The 25115-nt window shown below is 38.5% G+C and overlaps 1 protein-coding gene across 3 annotated transcripts in view; it reads right to left on the bottom strand.

Moving 5' to 3' along the window:
- LOC126086472 (nucleolar protein 10-like) overlaps nucleotides 1-17681 on the bottom strand; it is a 124125-nt gene extending 106444 nt beyond the window's left edge. For 2 of the 3 annotated variants that reach the window (XM_049902704.1, XM_049902706.1), the window contains exons 1-8: nucleotides 17502-17681; nucleotides 14548-14593; nucleotides 12497-12595; nucleotides 6110-6187; nucleotides 4654-4691; nucleotides 3315-3451; nucleotides 1558-1623; nucleotides 644-704 (exon numbers count right to left, since the gene is read on the bottom strand). In XM_049902704.1, coding sequence (XP_049758661.1) covers nucleotides 644-704; nucleotides 1558-1623; nucleotides 3315-3451; nucleotides 4654-4691; nucleotides 6110-6187; nucleotides 12497-12595; nucleotides 14548-14593; nucleotides 17502-17567 — 591 coding nt within the window. In that variant the 5' untranslated portion in view covers nucleotides 17568-17681. The remainder of the gene's footprint in view (nucleotides 1-643; nucleotides 705-1557; nucleotides 1624-3314; nucleotides 3452-4653; nucleotides 4692-6109; nucleotides 6188-12496; nucleotides 12596-14547; nucleotides 14594-17501) is intronic. The other variant, XM_049902705.1, reaches the window with a different exon arrangement.
- Between the last annotated feature and the right edge of the window lie 7434 nt (nucleotides 17682-25115).

The raw sequence follows: 25115 nt of genomic DNA on the forward strand, positions 1-25115 counted from the left end.
TACTCTGTCCTATAGAGTTGCTGTGAGTCAGAATCGACTCGACAGCAACGGATTCAGGGTTTGGTTTTGTTTTTTTTTGTATACAGGATGTAAAATATCAATATCCTATACACCTTTATAGTGTATTAAGTTTTCATATAGGTTGGTTTCCTGTGATTCTCACCAACACCTCTTAAGTTGGTGAGGTAAGTATTATCATCTCCGTTTCATGGGTGGGGAAACTAATTCTCGGGGACAGTACTTAATTCACAGTCATAAAACTATCTAATAAGTAGCAGAGAGTTTGGTCTCCATGGTATATCGCCTTCTATTAAAAACAAGAGTGACTATCCACAGCGCTCCCCTGGAGTTGGCGACGCAGCAGTGATGGCAGGCTGTGCTCAGCTACTTATTCCTTTTCACCTAGTGTGTGGTGATCAGTGTAAATGCATGCCAAATCAGACGCCCAGTGGAGCACAGTCTACATTGGTGGAAGAGCTGTGTATCTGCAGGAAAAGATGAATGTTCAAATACAAAAAGCAAACCAATGGCTGTTGTCTCATCAGTGCCCTACTCTAAGGAACCAAGCAACTATGACTAAAAGCCCCATTCATTATCAAACGCAAAACAAATATTTTAAAAACTAAAATCAACATATGCTTACCTCCACCGTACCAGTGGCAAACAAGCCATGTACAGAATTTATGTCGCAAACATTATTCTCCCTAAAACAGTAAAGCGATGATAGAAAGTAGTTAACATTCACTTTAGAGGAGAGATTAATAAGCGTTCTAAGTGACCAGCCAATTCAAATTCTGTGCAGAAGGAAGATGTGTAGATTCTCTCACTCATTTGCAAACGAAAAATGCCAAGGCATCAAAGGGTTAAGTGTTTGGCTCACAGTCACCAGAGTTTCTGGTCCTCAGGGTTATACTCTATACTTATTACTTGATGGAACAAGGAATGACTTCCCTGTGAAGCACTACTAATGAGAATAAAGCCTGATTTCATTTTCTCAATTTGTTTTCTTCCAAGACAAGGTAGCATTCTTGAAAGAACATGGACTATAACCATGAGAATCCTAAGACCTGACAAGCTTGAGGTGCGTATGTTGGTCTAAGGTCAATTACTTAGTTGCGTATACTGATTCCTCTTCTTATAAAATGGTTATTTCACCCACTTCACTGGGTTGTTGTGAGAATTAAATAAAAAGAACTGTCAAATACTCAGCACAGTGCCCAGGGAACAGAGGACACTTGAAAAACAGTAGCTATTATTATGAACAGGAGACTACGTAGCTAAAGAACGGATAACTTTTTATTATTCCATAACGGATCCTGAAATTACTATACTTTTCTTTAACGAAAACAGCATTTCAAGTCAATGTGAAAAAAAAATCCTCAAAAGCTTACTTGGAAACTTTTAAAAAGTCATAAAACTAATAAGTAACTTAATGGTGCTACTTCTATGTTGCCCAGAATTCTGCTTACACAGACTGTTCCAGGTTATCTGATAACAAGGTGAGATCTAGCTCCATCTCCTGGTCAAAAACATGGCAACGTTATTAAAAACACTCACGCAGCATCAGTTTGTAGAGGATTCAGGTACCGTCCTTGCTCTAGATTTAATCTATAAACTTCCGAGCTATGAAGTAATAAAGAAAGTTAAAAATCTGGCAAACTACAATGCACTTTTCTTAAAGTAAATATAAATAAAGCACCAATTCATTCATAAAGCATTAATTCTCTTTGCAAAAGTGATACAAATATAGATTCTAAACCTAACAAAAAGAATCCTTATTCATGAATTTATGAATGCATTCATAGATAAAAGTGACTTAAACCAACCACATGCCAAGGAAATACGAAGTCATGAAGTAGAATATTACAAGTAACATGGAGAATATGCACTATAACAGCAAGTAGAAAAAAAAAAACATACATGATCCAAAAGTACATATAATAAATCTACGGCAACTTTTTATGTATGTATATAAGACTAGAAATACAGGAAAATACTAATAAAGGTATTATTAGTATAATATTTCTCTGGGTGGTATAAATATGGTTTTTTTCTTCTCTATGCTTTTTTGTGTTTTCCCAATTTTCTAAAATGAGCACGTTATTTCTAGAATCAAAAAGGAGAACAATTAAGAATAGAAAGTTTTAAAATACCATGCAATAGGGAAATGAAACTGGCTTCATCAACAATACTGCCCCCAATTAAGTTACCTAGGAGTCCTGGTGATGCAGTGGTTAAGCACTCGGCTGCTAATCAAACGGTCAGCAGTTCAAATCCACCAGCTACTCAATGGGAAAAAGATGTGGCAGTCTGCTTCTGTAAAGATTTATAGCTTTGGAAACCCGATGGGGCAGTTCTACTCCATCCTGTACAGTCACTAAGAGTTAGAATCAACTCGACAACAACGGGGTTGGTTATCTATGCCTCTATCCCCAGATTCAGCATACCAGGCTAACAGAAGTCAAGGACTTAACTCCTAAACAAGCCAGTCACTTCAGAACTATACTCTTTCAGCAAGCTAAAGGCAGGGATCATGGCTTATTGTTCTTCAGACCCCTCCCCCCATTTTTTTTTTTAACCAGAGTCCATAAGCACATAAGGCATTAATCACAAACTGATTCAGATATAAACACATCACTGATGTTAAAACAAATTTAAAGCAGGCACTACTAGCATTTGGAGATAAACAGAAAACTGGGGGAAAAAATTAAAACAATACTGTGTCTAAAAACTTGGGGCAACTGGGCTATATTAAACAGGCTTGCATATTTCCCACCAGTATTTCCTGCTTTAAGTACTGGGACATGAACTACCATAAATAACATTAAAAGAAAATCTTTTATTAAGTGAAACATCAGGTATTAAACAGTACATTATAATAAAAAAAAACCCACTATCAAGTCAATTTCGACCAGAGCAACCCCATAGGGTTTCTGAGGCTATAAACCTCTACAGAAGCAGACTGTCACATCTTTCTTCTACAGGGCCGCTGGTGGTTTCGAACCCCTGACCTTTTGGTTAGCCGTCGATTGCTTTAACCACTGCACCACCCAGGATCCTTACATTATAAGAATACCACTTATAAATAATACATATCAATATGAAAGCAATAAGTTTGTTCTCTGTGTTTGTTTTTTTTGTTTGTTTGCCCCTGATTTCTAAGGTTTTTTTTTTTTTACAATAGTGTATATCATTTTTGAATTTTTTTTCAAAAAGCAAGTTATTTAAATAGATAAAATACAGAAGAAATTTTAGAAACAGAAATTGTTTTCGGAGGTAGAAAGAAGAAAACAATGAGTGATTAAATCCAATACCTTGCACCAACGAAGTACAAGTCACAGGATGGATAGTGGTAAGAGAAATCTCTCCCGAACTTTGGTATTCTGGTTTTGTAGTAAAAACCTTGTTGTGAGTGAAATTCAATGTATCTATCATTATGTAAGAAGACAATCTGAAAAAGAAAGAAGAGAATCGGTTTGCTTAGGTTTCCAGGTAAAGTGTTTACCTTAACATTACCATTAAATCTGAACAAACCAAAAAAAAAAAAAAAACTTGATCTCTCTCTCTCCCCCCCTAAACACATACACACACACACTATCTACCTTCCCATTGGATTCTTAGTGCCATCTTGCATCGTGGACAGGTTTTCTGCAAGCCTAAATTTCGAAATGAAAATCTTAAAATACATGTCCTTCATTTATCTGGCACCAGCATTTTGTAAAGTGGAGCACTGCATAATAACTTCAATGAGTAATTTCTAATTCACTTAGGTACATTTTACTAACCCCACAATGACCACATAGGGTTTGATAAGTTCCTTGTATAAACTTAACTCCAATGTATTACAAAGGCATCTTAAAAATCTCCAGATGGTATTTAAAAGCAAATTTAACAAAATTTTGAGGAAATGTACTATAAAATCACATGGTCCAAAACAAATGAAAAAAGGCTACCAGACGCAAAAAGATAAACTGTACCCCATAGTTTCCAGAACTGAAAACAACATATAAAGCCGTAACAATACATATTTAGCCAACTAGGAAAATTCAATTTGTTTTTAAGATGACATTTAACATTAATAAAAAATTTTACTTTAAAATTGAGTAAGGACTTTAATGAGAATCTTGTACCTACTGAAAATGACCATAAAATCTGAAAGTAACAGTACCAAGAAAAGAGAGATCTATTTAGCTGTGTCTTGAACGGTTTCAGAATATGCCATCATCATTTACAGAGTTAAGAAAATTAAACATATAACATTACGATTTTACTTTACACATTTTAATAAGAATATGAAAGCAACCTGGCAGGCAAGTCTATTTTTAACGTAATAATCAGAACCATAAATCTAGAATACAAAATGGTTTAAAAAAAATGGCTGCTACCGACTCTTAAAACTACAGATAAGGCTTCACATACAACATGAAAACCTAATACCAATATCAGGCTATCTAAAGGGTATCTCGATGCTGTTGTTTTAGAGGATACTGAGTATCATACATGGAACCAGCTAAAAATATATTAGCAGAAAATGTTTGGTTATATTTTACTATACCACCATCTTTAATTTAACAATGGGAGCATTACAAAAATACAATCCCGTTTATTCATTTCTTGACTACTGCAGAAACAAATCAATGCTATCAAATGTACCTTGGAATAGTCATCAGATAAAATTTCAAAGGTGACAACTGAAAAACAAGAAATAGTGAGAAAAATGCAATTATCGACAAAAAGTTTTTAATGAAAATGCAAACTTCATACTAAGGATTCTAATTCAACACAGAAATCATTCACAAATACTGCTTTTTTCTCTTTTGTCCCTAAATAACAAGAATTCAATTTCCATATTATACTGTCCCCAAAACACCAGGTCAAAAATTAAAGGCTTTACTATTTCTCGGTACAGATCAACTAGCTTCTCTGCAGAACAAAAGCCAATTACAAAACAGGTAAATTCACAAAATGTAATGACTTTTAAATTCTTCTGTTTTCCTAAGGTATTTAAAATAAAATAATTTTTAAGACTTTCAAATATAAATTAAAAAACTATTTAAAAAAGAGGTAACGGTAATTTTTAATCCAATTATACTATACCTGCTAAAAAAGACAAAGAGCTAAAACAGTTGTCATTAGCAGTCCACAGGGTTTCCATTGTTTTCAAAAAGCAAAGGGTAAAACAGGAGATGTTTATTATCTTACAGAACTCATATTCTACTAGCTTCTTTTCCCTCAATCCCAAACACTAGACCAAATGATAAAAATAATTTAAATTTCCCATTGTAGCTTGCCATCGGTGTTTGAGAGGATCCTAAAAATGACCCTTAATGACCTTCACCCTTCTATAATCACCTCCTCTGAAAATGTGAGTAAAACCTATGGACATGATGAGATACCACTCCCATGATTATATTACATTATGACAAAAGAGAGATTAGCAGAGTAGGCTTAACCTAGTCACATGAACCCTTTAAAGGCAGGGTTTTCTAGGGCTGGCTGCAAAAGGGGAAGTCAGAGAGATTTGAAGCAGAAGGACCCAATCAGCTATTAGCTGCTGGCTGGAAGATGGAGGGAGCCATGTGACAAAGAATGCTGGGGGCCTCTAGAAGCTGAGAGTGACCATCAGCAGACAGCCAGCAAGGAAACAGGGACTCCAATCCTACAGCCAAAAGGAACTGAATTCTGCCCAACAACCTGAACAAATCTGGAAGCAGATTGTTTTCCAGAGCCTTCAGGTAAGGATCCAGCCCACCTGACACCTTGAGCATAGGGCCCATGTGGAATTATGACCTATAGGGTTGTGAACTAATAAATGATATTTCTCTAAGCCACAAAGTTTGTGGTAATTTTTTACACAGCAATAGGCAACTAATACACCATCCATTCCCATTTTAAACGCAGAAAAGCAGCCAAATTAAAAAAGCTATTTTCATGATGGAAAAATTTAGAAACAGTGGTGATGGCTGAACAACATGATGAACGTAACTGATGTCATTGAATTGGACATGGAAAAAATGTTGAAACAGCAAATGTTTTGTTACATATATATTTACCATAATTTTTAAGCAAAAAGCTATTTTCATGAACTCAAATCTAACCTCTTACTCACCTTCTGAATCTAAACACCTTTCAAACTTCAAGGATAACTGGTAGGTGTCGTAACATCGAACCCGAGGTTTATATGTTCCTATAAAAAAAATAATTTGCTGTAAAAACATAAAAAACACGCTTTTCATTGACAATATCCTGCATATATGTGGAATACACTTTTTCTTCAGAGCTAGGCAGGATTGATTATAGCTGTATCAAAAGAAAAAGATTTAAAAGCAGCGCCTTCCAAATACCCCACAGAGAAAACGAACAGTGGATATAAGCAAGCAAGTCATAGAAAATGAAATGTAAATACTTACTCGCTAGTAATCTAACAAAAGAATATTAAAACAAATTTTTTGTCTATCTAAATGATGAAGATTAAAGCGATGCTAAAATTTGCTGTTGGTAAACCCACTGCTGTCAAGTGGATTCCAACTCATAGCAACCGTATAGGACAGCGTAGAACTGCCCCACAGGGTTTTTCCAAGGAGTGGCTGGTAAATTCAAACTGCCGACCTTTTGGTTAGCAGCCAAACGCTTAACCACTGTGCCACCAGGGCCCAGGTGTTGGAAGGGTGCTGAAAAATGGGCATTCTCATACACCGTTGGTTAGTATAAATTGATACAGTGTCTTTGGAGAACAATCTGGCAATATTTATAAGATATATAACGTTTATACATCTTGACTCTGTATTTTAACTAATAACAAATTTATCTCAAGGAAATACACCCACCAATTATACTAGACATGACTGTTTGCTACAGCACTGTTTATAAATGGTCGAAAAACTGAATGCAAATAAAATGTCCAGTAATAGGGAAATGATTAAAATAAACAACGGAAAACCCACACAATGGAACATTACATGGTCCACAAAGAGGATGAGGCAGACTTACTACCGACATGAAAAGCTGCCCAAAATGTATTACAAAGTAACAGAGAATACAGAGAGAGCATGAGTGAGCAAGAGAATACCGCAAAATGGTGCAGATATTATCCTACTTTTGTAAAACTAAACAATAATGTTAGTATTTTGTCTGGAAAAGAGTTTGAGGAGTAGTGTTTGGGGTCTTAAAAGCTTGTGAGAGGCCATCTAAGATATGACTATCGGTCTCTACACATCTGGAGCAAAAGACAAAGAAGGAATCCAAAGGCTCAAAGAAGAAACTAGTCCACAGGACTAACGGTCTACACAAACTACAGCCTCACCGACCTTGAGACCAGAACAACTAGATGCCCTGATACCACCACTGGCCATTCCGACCAGGGACACAATAGGTGGTCCCAGGCAGAATGGAGGAAAAATGTAGAACAAAATTCAAATTCCTAAAAAAGGGCAGACTTACTGGACTGGGAGAGACCAGACGAACTCCCCAGACTACTGCCCTAGGATACACTCTAATGTTGGAACTCAAACCATTCCCGGAGGTCACCTATAGCCAAAAGACGGAGTGGCTCGTAAAATAAAAGATATCACCAGTAAGTACCGTGCCCCTCTAAACAATCATCTAAATGAGACCTAAGGGTCAACAGTTACCCTAGACCAAAGATGAGAAGGTAAGGGGGACAAAGAAGCTAGATTGATGGAAACACAGCAACCAGAACAGGAACAGTAAGAATGCTGACACACTGTGAAAAGTGCAGCCAATGTTGCTGAATAATAAATACGTACAGAAATTGTTAAATGAGAACCTAATATGCTATGTAAATTTTCTCCAAAACCACAATAAAATATTAAGAAAAAGAAAAGAGTTGGTGGGAAAAGCACTAACTTCACCATGATTGTTTATCTCTGTGAAGTGTAATTTCATGGACATTCCGATTCCATGCCGTGTATTTCTTAATATTTGTTTTTTATTTAAGTTTCTCATGTTTGCAATCAGGAAAAGAAATAGGTTAATTTTTAAAACCAATAAAGATATTAAAAAACAGAAAAGAATCCTGTTTACTGGGACGAATCAAAGCCCAAGAGCTCATTCAAAAAGGGAAGTTAAAAAATAAAATAAAACAAAAAATGGTAAATATACTAAGAGCCCTCTGTTGTATGATGTTAATTTTAGTATATTTACACATGCATCTGTGTTTCTCTTTGTGTATGCTATATAAAGATTTGAAAAGCTGTTAATAATACACAGAACCTTCACTTCCTTTTTTTATGTTTGTTTTTGGGTCTTTTTTCTGCATTTCTGTAATGTTAAAAAGGCTGACATGTATTACTCTGACCATCAGAAAAAAAATTTTTTGACAAAAAACATAAATAGAAAAAAAAGTAGCCCTTCCATTTTGTTTGCTCTTTTACCCACAAGTACCAATAAAGACTAACAACGCCCTAAGAACAGATTTGAATCTGGCAAGATCATAATCCTAATGCTTCCAAGGCCAGGGTTCAGTAACACCTCAATACTTAGCACATCCCCTTGGCTCACTTCCCTGGATAGTCCATTTCGCCAACTAGACTAAAATTCCTTCCGGGGCTGGCTCATATCTAATTCAACTTTTATTTTAGCTACAGGGCCTAAAAAACACTGAAGGTAACAGAGGTAGGGACAGAGATCAAAAAAGAAGAACCTCTATTGAATTAAACAAACAGGTGACACGTTCAAGTCCACATCTCTTACCAATACCAGAAAAAGGACTCTCTAGAAAAGGTGACTCTGTGTATTCCTTCCATCTTCTTTTGATGCCTCCTGCGTCGTCTAATATTTTTTCCATAGAATCCTTCACTATTGCAACTCCAGGCTTGGATTTTTTCTTCAGTTCTTTCAGCTTGAGGAATGCCAAGCGTGTTCTTCCCTTTTGCTTTTCCACTTCCAGCTCTTTGCACGTGTCATTATAATACTGTCTTCTTGAGCCGCCCTCTGCAATCTTCTGTTCAGTTCTTTTACTTCATCAATTCTTCCTTTTGCTTTAGCTGCTCAACATTTGACAGCAAATTTCAGAGTCTCCTCTGACATCCATCTTGGTCTCTTCTTTCTTTCCTGTCTTTTCAATGACCTCTTGCTTTCTTCATGTATGATGTCCTTGATGTCATTCCACAACTCGTCGATGTTCAACCATTTCAAGAGGTGGCACATGATCAGAAATCGATGGTACTGAAGGAAGAAGTCCAAGCTGCTCTGAAGGCAGTGGTGAAAAATAAGGCTCCACGAATTGATGGAATATCAGTTGAGGACGTTTCAACAAACAGATGCAGCACTGGAGGTGCTTGCTCATCTATGCCAAGAAATATGGAAGACAGCTTCCTGGCCAACTGACTGGAAGAGATCCATATTTATGCCTATTTCCAAGAAAAGTGATCCAACCGAATGTGGAAATTATGGAACAACATCATTAATATCACACACAAGCAAAATTTTGCTGAAGATCATTCAAAAACAGCTGCAGCAGTATATCGACAGGGAACTGCCAGAAATTCAGGCCGGTTTCAGAAGAGAATGTGGAAACCAGGGATATCATTGTTCATGTCAGATGGATCCTGGCTGAAAGCAGAGAATACCAAGGATGTTTACCTGAGTTTTACTGACTATGCAAAGGCATTCGACTGTGTGGATCATAACAAACTACGGATAATATTGCGAAGAATGGGAATTCCAGAACACTTAACTGTGCTCATGAGGAACCTTTACATTGATCAAGAGGCAGTTGTTCAGACAGAACAAGGGGTTACTGATTGGTTTAAAGTCAGGAAAGGTGTGCGTCAGGGTCGTATTCTTTCACCATACCTATTTAATCTGTATGCTGAACAACTACTAGGAGATGCTGGACTATATGAAGAAGAACAGGGCATCAGGATTGGAGAAAGACTCATTAACAACCTGCATTATGCAGATGACACAACCTTGCTTGCTGAAAGTGAAGAGGACTTGAAGCACTTACTAATGAAGATCAAAGATCACAGTCTTCAGTATGGATCACACTTCAACAAAAAGAAAACAAAAACCCTCACAACTGGACCAATGAGCAACATCATGATAAATGGAGAAAAGATTGAAGTTGTCAAGGATTTCATTTTACTTGGATCCAGAATCAACAGCCATGGAAGCAGCAGTCAAGAAATCAAAACACACACTGCATTGGGCAAATCTGCTGCAAAGGACCTCTTCAAAGTGTTGAAGAGCAAAGATGTCACCCTGAAGACTAAGGTGCGCCTGACCCAAGCCACGGTATTTTCAATCACATCATATGCATGTGAAAGCTACAATGAATAAGGAAGGCTGAAGAGTTGACGCCTTTGAATTGTGGTGTTGGCGAAGAATATTGACTATACCATGGACTGCCAAAAGAACAAACAAATCTGTCTTGGAAGACGTACATCCAGAACACTCCTTAAAGGCAAGGATGGTGAGACTGCGTCTTACATACTTTGGACATGTTGTCAGGAGAGATCAGTCCCTCAAAAAGCACATCATGCTTGGCAAAGTGCAGGGTCAGTGGAAAAGAGGAAGACCCTTAACAAGGTGGGCTGACACAGTGGCTACAACAATGAGCTCAAGCATAACAACAACTGTGAGGATGGCTCAGGACCGGGCAGCATTTCGTTCTATTGTGCATACAGTCTCTGAGTTGGAACCAACTCGAAGGCACCTAACAACAACAACAACAGAAAAGGTGAACCAGAGGGACTCTGGGCTTGAGCACTGTGTTGTCCAATACAGCAGCCACAAGTCATGTGTGCTCTTTAAGTTAAAACAAGAAATTTAGTTCCTCATACTAGCCACATTTCATGTATTATTTAATATTCTTTTAAAGAGAAAAATAAAAAAGGTTCTGATTGAGATGGAAAGCAATTAATTTTGCCTGGGAGTAGAGGATGATGTCATAATTAAAAGTGCAATTTTAGCAGACATTTACCTTCTTATTTAATCTGTACTTTTGTTCTATTAAGTACTAGATCTGGGAGCTTAGCAAATCACTTAATATCTCTGGATCAATAAGGTGAAGAAAACAAATTAAATTCCTAAGTTCCTTCCAGTCCTCAAGAGGTCTTTACTGCATTCGCATATCTTCGATTTCCTCAATTCTTTCTACCAGTTTCTGAATATAAAACTGCAGGCTAAGAGATATGGACAGCATTAATACTGAGACATCCTAATACAGAACAAAAGGGAGTGGCTTGAGTATGTAGACAACATTCTATCTAATATGACAGGGGTTGGAAAAGGGGTGGAGATGGGGGCTATTAAACCAGAGAAAACATGTATGGATAGCACACAGGACATGCACAGCGAAATCACAGACAAAAAGGTTGGATGATATTGTTCTAAATTTTAACACATAAAGAGTTTCTGTATTTCATGGCTTTTTGATAGTGATAATGAAAATAATGTAAAATCCTAGTGACAGAAAAAATATTAGCACATGATATTTAAAATCATTACGTTAAAAGTGATCTTTCCTGCAACTTTAATTCATTGCTGAGGGGAGCATAAAATGGTACGATCACTTTGAGAAAAGGTCTGGCAGTTGCTTATAAAACTAAACACACACCTACCCTGTGGCCCAGCAATTCCACTCGTAGTATTTACCAAAGACAAATGAAAGCATGTGTGCATAAAACATGAAAGCAGATGTCCACCAAAAAAAGACTTGTACAAGACTGTTCACGATACTTTATTAATAACAACCAAAAAATAAAACTAGCCCACCTATCCATCAGCTGGAGAATGAATAAGCAACCTGTGGTATAGTCATAGAATACTATTTGGTAACAAAAAAGAACAAACTACTGATACCTGGAACAACATAAATGAGTTTCAAAAACAAAGAAGTCTTACACAAAGACAATACATAGTACATGACTGTATTGATATAAAGTTGTAAAACAGGCTCAACTTGTCTGGGGTGGAAAAAAATCAGAGCACTGGTGGCTTCTGTATGGGTGGGAGCGGGGACTGATTGAGCAAGCAGCATGAGGGGATTTTCTAGGGTAACGGGGACGTTCTGTATCTTGATAGAAGTTTGGGTTACAGGTGTATACATTTGTCAATACTCATCAAATAGTACGTTTAATATCTATGCATTTCATGATAAGTAAACTTTAATTAAAAAACCAAAGGCCGTAAATAAACATTAAACTCTAGTAAATGATATACATGCTGAGATATTTACAGAAGTATACTGATACCTACAACTAGCTTTGACATGCATCAAAAAACGAAATTGAATGATGGGTAGATAGGGAGATGGACAGGCAAATACATGATAAAGCAAATACAGCAAAATATTTATTGTGGAATCCAGGCAGTAGATAGATGGGTGTTTACTATATAACTTTTCAGTATTTCTCTACGTTCGAAATATTTTATAATAAAATGTTAGGGTAAAAAAAAAAAAAGTGCCCTTTCCCACCATAGCATGTCCTGCTATAAAATGTATATATATAATACCAAAAAGATTACTTACCAGTTGCTAAAATATACTGTCCATCTTTTGACACCTTAATAGTGGTACAAACAGTAGGCATCTCAAAATCCTGAATAAGTTCAATTCTCCTACGAACATCTACAAAGAAATATAACAAACAAAACATGTGTCTAGTCTGTATCATATGAGATCAAAGTGTGCAAAGCAGTCACAGCAACTACAAACAGGTAAAACAAAAATTCCCAATGCTTCCAAGTCTGGGAAAAGGACATCAATACAGGCTGACCCATTTAAGAGCAGTTTCTTCCTTAGCTCATACATTATTTCTATAAGCTACATACTTTATATTCACTTTTCAAGAAAAAAAAAAAGTATCATCATTAATTGAAAAGAAAAACGTCCACAGTAGTATATCGAGTATCCAGTTTGAAGACATGAATAAAGGGGGAGCTGAAATAAACATTAAACCGCTATTGTCACCCAATTATGGCTAGGAAAAAGCTTATAATTTTTTTCTCCTAAATACTAACAGGTTTAAACGGCCAAAATTTTAAGATTATATAAGAAACTGCTACCAAGTTGACTTTTGCCTTTACTGGCACCACTATGTGTGCCATACTGGAGGAAGACTTAGTGGAATCTCTATAATCAAAAAACTAATCTTCACAAAAACCAGTTCCTTCCTCCAACAGATCGTCACCGTGTGGATTCTTTCAAGTTAATACCATAACAACGTACCTCCTGCAAAGACAGTTTGTCACCCCAGGGCACATTCACCACCTCGTTTATTAAACCCAGTTATGAGATGTGACCCACTCAATTCGCGAGACACATATGAGTTTTGAGCTGGGTTAGAAGAAATATTAATTGAACATTTTTTTTCCCCTTAAATAATCTGAATTAGTGTGCCTGGTTACACACTAGGATGCTGGGACTGTTAGATCAAATCAGAATCTGTAAACATTAGTAAATCAGCAACTTTTGCTTTCCCTCAATTTAAAATTTTAATTTTCCAAATTTAGTATTATATAAAGCCTACTTTTCCAACATGCTTGACCTGGGGAATTCTTCATATCCAGAAACCCCTTCAGTATCTTAGGTACATAACTTTTAGAAAATAAATAAATAAAACGCATGGGAAAATACAACATCTTTCATATATGACAAGCTATAATGGAGAAAATTAATGGAAATTTGTCTACTAAGATGATTTGTTAAAAATTTTTATTTTCTATTCCTACTTTCCCTGCTGCCATAACTTAAAAAACCAAAACCTTCTGCAATGATCTTTTATTCATGTTCACATTCCTGTACATAAAACCACTATGTCCAAAAAGAAAATGCTCATCGTCTCTCGACAGCAGTGGGTAGTGGGTGGGCATTGTCTCTATATCTCAAAAACTGACAAATGGGTTTAACTAATGGAATAAGATTTTACACTAAACAACAGAGCAATTATGGAACTGTTAAGAGACACGGTCCCTCTTGTGACCCTTGTTTCTACACATCTTGCTGGGTATGGCAGGCTGCAGGGCCCTTGGCACTCTTTAATCTGAGTCATTCCTCAGGGTTATCTATGCAGCTGGTAACCTCAAAAAATGAGGACGCATTCCCCCTACGGATAAAGAGCACTGGCTTACTGCTTGCAATCAAAGCAGTGCACCTCCCAAGCTAAATGCTTCTCCACTACAATGCTAACCCACCGCATGGGCAGCGTCCATCTGGGCCGTACTACGTTGCCTCTCTGGGACTTAAGAACAAGGCAAACTCACACAAATATGCTGATGTTCATGCTATTTGCCGTGTTGCGAGTAATAAAGTCCCTTGTCCTGGCCCATGAGCCTGTATCTTCCGCTATCATCCATGAAACAGTATCAGAATAATTCAAACCCCACACCCACCAGGAACATATCATCAACAACAAAAGGTTTCTTAAGAAGGAAAAAGGCAAAATAAAAGTTTACTTTTCACTACATTAATCCAATGCATTTTCATAAGCCTTCACTTAATCTGATAACAATAAATGAGGGAAAGTATTATATAACAGATCACTGATGCAGCTACAGTGAGAAAAAATAATGTATACTCACCAACATCTTTCTTCTGCAGTGCTCTCTTCTTCCTGTCAGAAAGCCACTGAAAGAAAATGGAGACTTTCTTTGAAAACAAATTTACCTAAATTGCTCTTCTGCTTGCAAAAATAATACATGCTTGTATTAAAAACATCAAACCTTACAGGGAAGTTTAACAAAGAAAGCAGAAATATTCTGTAACCCTAATCCTAAACCAAAACCAAACCCAGTGCCGTCAAGTTGATTCCGACTCATACAGGACAGAGTAGAACTGCCCCATAGAGTTTCCAAGGAGTGCCTGGCGGATTTGAACTGCCGACCCTTTGGCTAGCAGCCATAGCACTTAACCACTACGCCACCTACTGTTAATAAATCCTGGGTTTTTGTGGGGTTTTCTGGTATATACTTATATATATTAGATAATAAGTTTTTAGAATTACTGTGTTTTACACAACAGAAAACTTAATTCATCTAATTAATCTAAGGGAAAGCTGCTATCCTCAAATGTTATGGATTCTAACTAATACAAGGACTAGTTTAATCATTTTAAGCGAAATTTTAAAAAGCAAAATATTAAGCAGAGACCATTTCTTATAGAAATATGTTTTTAAAAAGAACACAACTAAATAAATAACTGACCAAATAACTGATACATGATAATAAAGAAATGATACTTTTTAGGTCATTCACTGATACCAGATTTTGTTCTGTAATTAAAGTTAGTCTTTTTAGCTAGCTGCATAATTCTACTGCATGAACAGGTGCCAATTACGAAGCACTGAACAATTATGATCACCCTAAAGCTGTGGTTCTCAACCAGGGGTGATTTTGCCCCCCAGAAAACATTTAGCAATTTCTGAAGACATATTTAGTTGTCACAACTGGGAGAGTAGGCTACTGGCATCTAGTGGGTGCCAAACAAAAACCAAACCTGTTGCCATCGAGTCAACTCAGACTCACAGCAACCCTATAGGTCAGCGTAGAATTGCCCTGTTGGGCTTCCAAGGACCTTTTGCTTAGCAGCCATAGCTCTTAACCACTATGTTTCCCACCTAGTGGGTAGAGGTCAGGAATACTAACAAACATCCCACAATACACAAGACAGCCCCCAAACAAAGAATTTTCCAGCCCCAAATGTCGATAGTGCTAAAGTTAACAAACCCTGCTCTAAAGGAATTGAAAAAAATGTAAGAAAATTACAAGACGTCATTTCTAAAAGCCCAAACCCAATTTATAGCTCTAATGAGATATATGAAGGAGCCCTATTAACTGAAAGTCAGCTGTTCAAAACCACTGACCACTCCAAGGGAGAAAGATGTGGCAGTCTGCTTCCATAGAGATTTACAACCTTGGAAACTCTGTGGGGTTGATTATGAGTCAGAATCAACTCGACGGCAGTGGGTTTTGGTTGGTCACACCATTCGAGACCCTGAGTATGATGCCTGTGACAGAGTCTACATTTGAAGAGGTTTCTCATTTTTTGCAGATTCCATATTTACAAATTCGCCTGTTTGGTAAAATGTATTTGTAATCCCAAAATCATACACTTGCAGCACTTTTGTGGTCATTCGTGGATATACACAGAAAGACAAAAATTTGAATTACTTATCATATGTGTTCCTGGCTGAGGTCTTGTTTCAGCTCCTATACTGTAAACATGTATCCTTTTCATTGTCTATTTAGTGCTATGTTTTTTCACATTTTCTGTACCTTTGTTAATTTCATGCTTTAAAGTGGCCCCCAAGCATAGTGCTATATTTATGTTTTCCAAGGGCAGGATTCAGATGAACAGTAAACCAGAAAACCAAAGCAGTTGCCATCCAGTCATTTTTGACTCATGATGACCCTCTGGATTGCAGAGTAAAACCATACTCCACAGGGTTTTCATGGCTGTGACCATTCATAAGCAGATTATAGGCCTTTCTTCCAAGGACTCTCTGGATGGATTCCAACTATCAACTTTCAGCTAGTAGCTCAGCATTCAACCATTTGAGCCACCATACCAAAAAGTGGCGTATTTTAAAACAACATTCTAACATGTACCAAAACAAACAAACAAACCCGTTGTGGTAGAGTCAATTCCAACTCATAGTCACCCTATAGGACAGAGTAGAACTGCCCCCATAGAGTTTCCCAGGAGAGTCTGGTGGATTCGAACTGCCGACCTTTTGGTTAGCAGCCCTGACACTTAACCACTACGCCACCAGGGTTTCCCTAACATGTACAGAGACTCAAAATGGACATGCCCTCCCTCAAAAAAGTAGTTTCCTTTTACTGGAAGTGCTGGGGCAGAGGTTTGATGACTATTTGTAAGAAATAAAAAACAAGCTTCAGATCCTAGATGTGTGACCCTGGTTAAGTCACCCTTTCCTTCTCTGGATCTCAGCAAGGATTAGTACTTACTGATTTTCCAAGCCCTTTCCAGTTCTACTGCTCTAAGATTCTATGGAATCAAGCTGGGTTCAGCAAGTCCCACCGTAAATTCTCTACACCATAAATTCTACAGGTGCATTTCTCTTGTTCACTGTTGTATCCCTACTATCTGGCATATAGTAGGAATTCAACAAATATCTGATAAGCGGGCATTAAAATGGTGAGGATGCTGACAGAAATGTCCGTCAACCAAACTATCCACGTTTTTCTTCTCGATGTGACAGCGGCTGTTAACATGCAGAGAAGCCCAACGGGACGCATCCTTTGTTTTATAGAACTTTGTAAGAGTCCAAGCAAAGCCGATCGACCCTGACCACCTCTCAGTCCAGTTTCTGGCGCGGTGACCGTAAGGTCCTCGTTTTCCCCTGCAGATCAGCACACCCGGGTAACATCACTCGCCTCTGGGCTTCCCCGAATCAGCGGCCGCTCAGGGCCCAGATAAAACAGAGGCGAGAGACCCGGCTGAGGAGAGAAGCGACTGCCCTGCGGGTAGAACCCCGGAAGAGTTCGACTGGGCCGGGGGGCCTGATGTGACTCACCTCAGGAAGGGACTTGCCGCAGCTGAGACTGTAAATCTTCACTTCGTTCAGGCTAGAGACCTGCATTGCGGCGCCGAGATGCGGCCACCCCTGGCCGTGTTCGGGCCGCTCTTCCCTAGGTGGACTCAGAGAAAACCGCAGAGCCTCCACGGTACGGCCCCGCAGCGTGCGGCAGCTGGCGTTGTCTGATGACGCACTTCCGGGCGCCAGAAAGCGCACGTGTTCCGGGAAGAGAGTTGAATTGGTGAAGGGAGGTAACCCGGAGGAGACTGAGGTTTGGGAGAGGCGGCAGGGTCTGGTGGCTGCAGTGACACAGAAAGTGATAAAATCCTGAGCGGCAGAAATCGATCTTAAGGTCGCTGCCGAGTCTGAAATGGCGGACGGACGTGTGGCTGTGCTGCCAGGAGTGACGAGAGGCTTTGTGATCTCGGTCACTGAACCGAGCCGGCGAAGGTGGCCGGCGTGCGGGCAGATTCAGAGTAGCAGTGTATTATTTTCTCCTGCACTGATTATTAGAAATAAATGCCCTTTTAAAAATGGTGTATTAGACGAGTTATTTTCTTCTGGCCCTGTTCGACATTGATCCACTAATGAGGGAAATAAAATAGAAAGCAAACTAAAATTTTGGTTAATAAAAAGGAGGGGATGAATATCAGGAAAGAAGTGGATTTGAACCTGACCTTCTTGCGGATGAGTATGTGACAGTAAGGACAGACACAGCCCCTCAGCATCGTTTTCAGAAAGTCATCATAGCCTTTCGTTGTAGAATTCCAGTATGTGGAGAACCACCTTACGTTTGCCTGCGTCTGAGGACTTGAGAATTCTGTGCATCAATACCTGTCTTGTTGAAATTGGATACACACTTACCCTATTAAGCGATGTTTTATTCTTCCAAATCACAGATTGGAGAAAACAGCCAAATAAGAAGCTAGTGTCCCAACATGTACTGGTGGTCCTACTATCATATGTTGCCTGGTTAATTCAGCTCTCACTTTAGGCCACAGTGGGATTGCTTCAAATAACTTCATATGTAAAGCCTCAAATCAAAAGGAATTTCTAGGGTCATTTTATTTAAAAAAGAAAGAAAGACTTCCCTGGCCTCCAAATCCCAGTTTCTTATTGCCTATTCAATTATCACCACATGGTGTTTTGTCAGCCCTCAGACTTAGCATGTTCACAACTGAAGTCCTTAACTGAGCTGCTCTCAATATTCACCTGTGTTCTTTATCTTGGTTAATAGCATCACTGTCTTCACAGTCATCCAGGCTAGGAGCCTCAGAAGGAGCTTCAAACCATTTGTATTTCTGGCCCCCACATTCAGTCTCTAAACCTCCTCATTTCTAATTACTAAATATTTCTTACTAACTCTTGCTGTTCCTCTTGTCTAAATTCAGATGTTCATTCATTTTTAGGTTATCACATTTTTAGATTATCTCCCTACTTTCCTTCTTTGCTTTAATATATACATCCTTTTACTGCCATGGAAGTCATCTTTCTAAAACAAAAGTGTGATCGTTTCACTCCCTTTCCCAGAAAATTTTAGAGACTTTCAAATCCTGGTTAACAAATACCAATACCATGTTTTATCTAAATTGGGCTGAGAGTTCTTCATGGACTGTGTTATTTGTGTTTATATTCGCTACCCTTCCCATGGAGTTCCTGGGTGGCACAAATGTTTAAGTTCTTGCCTATTGGCTGAAAGGCTGGCAGTTCGAACCCACCAGAGGTGCCTGGGAAAACATGCCTAGCAATCTGCTTCCTAAAGATCACAGCCTTGAAAACCCTATAGAGCAATTCACTCAGGACACAAGGGGTCTCCATAAGTCAAAATTGACAGCAACTAACAACAAGAAAAATAAACGCTTCTTCCCATTCACCCCAACCCCAGTACCCAGAACACTGCCTGGCCTATGTTAAGCATTGCAAAATATTTACATTTAGCAATGTAAATAAATACAATTCATGAACTCTGTTTTCAGATTCAAAGTTCTCCCTGAACTAATTTTCAAATTTTCTGCATTGGGTATCTTAAAATTATAGTTGAGAAAAACAAATAAGAAATATCATAGGGAAAGCAGCATAATATAGTGCTGAAAATCACAGAGTTTGGACCCAGGCTGTCAGGGTTCAAATCCTACCACTTTTTAAAAAATATAATTATAATCTTTTTTTATTGTAAATACATAGGTAACAAAACCTTTGTCATTTCTACAATCTTCACATTTACAGTTCAGTGACATTAATTATGTTCATCAATTGTTCAACCACCACCATTAAATGTTCTGGTGGGACCATTTTTTTTTTAATTGTACTTTAGATGAAGGTTTACAGAGCAAATTAGCTTCTCATTAAACACTTCATATACATATTGTTTTGTGACATTGGTTGGCAACCCCATGACGTGTCAACGCTCTCCCCTTCTCAACCTTAGGTTCCCCATTACCAGCTCTCCTGTCCCCTCCTGCCTTCTTGTCCTTGTCCCTGGGCTGGTGTGCCCATTCAGTCTTGTTTTGTTTTATGGACCTGTCTAATCTTTGGCTGAAGGGTGAACATCAGGAATGACTTCATTACTGCTGACTGCCATTTTTAACTGAATGAACTTAGGTAAGTTATTTAACCTTTCTGTGCCTCAGTTTCTTCATCTCTAAAATGGGGATGACAATAGTATCCACTTCATAAAATTATTACAAGCATTAAATACATTCACATTTGTGAAGTGTTTGGAACTCAGTCCAGGGAACAAAGTACCATATAAGTGTTTGTAAATTAAAACAAAATAAATGCTATATAGTAAATAAATATGTATTTTTTATATTTATATTTAGTGTTTCCTTTTTTAACAGATTTATTGAGATATGGAAACCCTGGTGGCGTAGTGGTTAAGTGGTATGGCTGCTAACCAAAGCGTCAGCAGTTTGAATCTGCCAGGCGCTCCTTGGAAACTCTATGGGGCAGTTCTACTCTGTCCTATAGGGTCGCTATGGGTTGGAATTGACTCGACAGCAGTGGGTTTGGGTTTGGGTTTTATTGAGACATAATTTATTATCATAAAGTTACCCATCTAAAGTGTACAATTCAATGGTTTTTAGTATCTTCACAGAATTGTGCAACCATTGCTACAATCAGTTTTAAAACGTATGTATCGCCTCAAAAAGAAATCCAGACCCCATTAGCAGTCACTTCACCCCCTGCCCCCAGGCCTAGACAACCATTAACTTCTGTTAAGGGTTTCTTATACTTTTTAGCTCTATTTTCACAACTGCTTGCTTTATGTATAGTGTTGTCATTGTTGCTGAGTGCCAGTATTAAACATCATTGTCTTAGGCTGGGTTCTCTAGAGGAGCACACCCAATGAAGCATATATATATAAATACATATACCAAACCCACTGCCATCAAGTCAATTCCGACTCATAGTGACCCTATGGGACGGTGGAGAACAGCCCCATAGGGTTTCCAAGGCTGTACATCTTTATGAAAGCAGACTGCCAAATCTTTCTCCCAGAGAGTAGCTGGTATGTTCAAAGCGCCCATCTTTCGGTTAGCCCCTGAGTGCTTTAACCACTGCACTACCAGGGATCCTTATAAATATATAGAGATTTATTTCACGCAGTTGTGGAGGCTGGCAAGCCAAGTCACAAATCAGTGCGTTAGGCACCAAGCTGGAAGCTTCTCCTGACTCACGTGGTCACAGGGGCTGATGACTCAAAATCTGCAGGTCAGACCACAGGCTGCTGGCGCATGTCCAAAGAACCAGAGATCAGAGGATGACAAGTTGAATGCAGGACCCAGAAAAGGCGAGCTTTCCCAGAACATCCATATATATTTGATGCAGGCCACATCCCTAAGGAAACTCCCCTGTCAACTGATTAGCTGCTCACATCAGATCATAAAATGGAGGATGATTACATAACATCTGCCAAACCAATAAGAAATATGGCCTAGCCACGTTGACATGTAACCTTAACCATCAACAATTTTCGAGAGTAATCTAGAGTACCCAGATCTGTATACAAGTAACTAAGACGGATTGTTCTGAGCAACAGTCTATATTAGGTCATGGTGGGGGCAAAGACTGCTGAGCTTAGCAATTTTGTTTTTATTACAACTATCCTCAAAGTCTTAGTCTAAATCTGCCTTCTTCCTGAGACTTCCTTTGAGGAAATATGCAGTACCGCCATCTTCCTTGGGGAGGCAATGTGCCACAGTAGAAAGATCATGGGCTTCATGATGGTAATAAAACAGGCGTTTTAAAGAAGTCATAAGAATAGAAAATGCTTATTTCCCAAAATACACAGGATTAGTTTAAAGAAATCTTGAATAATTTTATACATTACTTTCATTACTCTCTTGCTTGCAAGAATACATCATAAAAGTTTATTAATTGTAAAACACTTAGAATTCTGAGTATCGGTCACTTATTAAGGGCTATGTGTTTTTTTTATGTAAGTGTTAGATATACAGATATATCCTATTCCTGACTTTAAGGGTGCTAGACTATTTTTGCTTTATTTCAGTCAATCCTGTTTCCCACTATCTCTAGATTTGCTTTCTGTTTAATTAGAATGGATTTCACTATTATATTGATCTTGACTCTAGAATGCCCTCTCAATCTCACTATATCCAAATACCACCAGCTCCTCAAAATTCACCTTTTGACTATTTTACTCATTCTCCTGTGCTTCCACTGTACTATACAAATACCTTTATGGTATTACATAGTTCGTTTTTTTTTTTCTAACCAATAGATTTTTATCATCAAATTACACAGTAATTTAAAACATCCTCTGAGCACAATAGTAATGAACTTGAGTGTAGTGGTCTTTTCTGACCCAAGCCATGGTATTTTCAATCACCTCATACGCTTGTGAAAATTGAATAATGAAAAAGAAAGACAGAAAAACTAACGCGTTCAAACTGTAGCATTGGCAAAGAATATTGACTATGCTGTGGACTGCCAAAAGAACAAACACATCAGTCTTAGAAGAAATATAACCAGACATGTTCCTTGGCAGTAACTGTGGAGAAACTGAGTCACTTACTTTGGACAGGTCATCAGGAAAGACCAATTGCTAGAAAAGGACATTATGTTTGGTAAAGTAGAGGCTCAGTGAAAATGAGGGAAACCCCGAATGAGATGAATTGACACGCTATATTCACAATGGACTCAAACATACCAACGATTATGAAGATGGCACAGGACCTGGCAACGCTTCATTCTTTTATACGTAAGGTCACCATGACTCTAAGCTGACTCAATGGCCACTAACAAAGGCACAAGCGGCAGTTTATTCAGACACTATAATGTCCTTTAGTCACCACACCACCTCAAGGCCAATTAAAATGACCTTTTTTTAGAACCCATAAAACTTCCTTTGTTAAACTTGGAATGAGCTCCATTTAACATGTTCTTCACTTCGTTATTTTCTTTATCCCTTTATCTCTTTATTAATTTTGAGGCAAATCTATGGCAACTATCTTTGCGGATTGTTATTTACTTGTCTGACACTCTCCCCCTTCCCCCAGAGAGGACTAGGCCTTATTCATGATCTATGTTCCCTGGACCTGACCCAGTGCCTACTATATAGTACCAAAAACCAAACCAAAGCTATTGGTGTCTAGTTGATTCTGACTCATAGCGACCCTGTAGGACAGAGTAGAACTGCCCCATAGGGTTTTTACAAGGCCGTAAATCTTTACGGAGGCAGGCTGCCACATCTTTACCCTCAGAGCAGCTGCCGGATTCAAACTGTCAACCTTTCAGTTAGCAGTTGAGTGCTTAACCACTGTGCCACCAGGGCTCCTTGTATATAGTACACTGTCAGTTAATATTTCCTGATAAAGATGAATCAATGAGTTAATCATTCCTCATCGTGGTCCAAAATCATAATTCTTTGTTCTGTACATTTTGGCCATAGGTAATATTTGAAACAATGTAGCTCTGTGCCTAACGATTCCTTACTGTTTCAAATATGTCCATTTATACATCCATCTCTCCAACAAAAATGTGGCAGTCTTAGAGTCAGGAACCATGTGCAAGGGAACAAGATGTTTTCCGTGAGATAGAACCAGGCATTCTTGTTCCTCAGTCCCAGGATAGCTCCCTCCTCAGTCACTGGCCTAAGGGCTCCACCCACTTTGCTCTAGGTGGTTGAGCACCAAGCTACAAAGCAGGTACAATTTCTTCGGTGTTTCTGATATCATAGCTAACACAAGCATTCAGTCCATAGGCGGTATAACATAGGAGCTAATTAGCTGTTCGAACCCACCAGCTGCTCTGCAGTGGAAAGATGTAGCAGTCTGCTTCCGTAAAGATTTACAACCTTGGAAAACCTGTGGGGCAGTTCTACTCTGTCCTGTACGGTCCCTGTGAGTCAGAATTGACTTGACAACAGTGGGTTATTGGTTTAAGAACATAGACTCCAGAGCCACACTCGTTGAGTCAATTCCATCTCATAGCAACCCTATAGGAGAGAGTAGATCTGCCCCATAGGGTTTCCGAGGCTGTAATCTTTATGGAAGCAGACTGCCACATCTTTCTCCCTCGGAGTAAATGGTAGGTTCTAACAGCCAACCTTTCAGCCAGCAGCCTAGTGCTCAACCATTATGCCACCAGCCTGCGTCCAAATCCTGGCTCGTCCACTTGCTACCTGCATATAGCCTTAAGCAAGTTAACCTAATCTCTGACTGCCTCAGTTTCTCATCTATAAAGTGAGGGTGATAATATAACCTACCTCAGAGGGTTGCTGTGAAGATAAAATAAGTCAATACCATAACTGTAACACCCTGAAATCAGGATGCATTTTATACATCATAGCTTAATTGACGGTGTTTTTCTCTCTAGTGGTACATGAAGTAATGGTGTATCTTACGGTTAGTGGACTTTTATATTCAATAAAATGCAGTAGATATAAAGCACTTAGAATGTTACTGTTGCTGTTAGGTGCCATGGAGTTGGTTCTGACTCACAGAGACCCTACATACAACAGAGTGAAACACTGCCTGGTCGTGCACCATCCTCACAATCATTGCTGTGTTGGAGTCTATTTTTTGCAGCCACTGTGTCAATCCATCTCGCTGACAGTCTTCCTCTTTTTTTGCTGACCCTCTACTTTATCAAGTGAGATGTCCTTCTCCAGCAACTAATTGGTCCCTTCTGATAAAGTGTTTCCAAAGCACATGAGACAAAGTCTTGCCATCCTCTCTCCTAAGGAGCATTCTGGCTATACTTCTGGCAGTCCACAGCATATTCAATCTTCTTTGCAACGCCATAATTAAAAAACATCAACTCTTCTTCGGTCTTCTTTATTCAGTGTCCATCTTTCACATGCATATGAGGCGATTGAAAATACCATGGCTTGAGTTAGGCACACCTTAGTCCTCAAAGTGACATCTTGACTTTTGAACACTTTAAAGAAGTCTTTTGCAGCAGATTTGCCCAAAGCACTATGTCATTTGATTTCTTGACTGCTGCTTCCATGGGTGTTGAACGAGGATCCAAGTAAAATGAAATCCTCGACAACTTCAATCTTTTCTCCATTTATCATGATGTTACTTATTGGTCCAGTTGTGAGGATTTTTCTTTTTATGTTGAGGTGTAATCCATACTGAAGAC

This window comes from Elephas maximus, chromosome 12 (genome assembly GCF_024166365.1).
Source record: "Elephas maximus indicus isolate mEleMax1 chromosome 12, mEleMax1 primary haplotype, whole genome shotgun sequence".
NCBI classification, from domain to species: Eukaryota; Metazoa; Chordata; class Mammalia; order Proboscidea; family Elephantidae; genus Elephas; species Elephas maximus.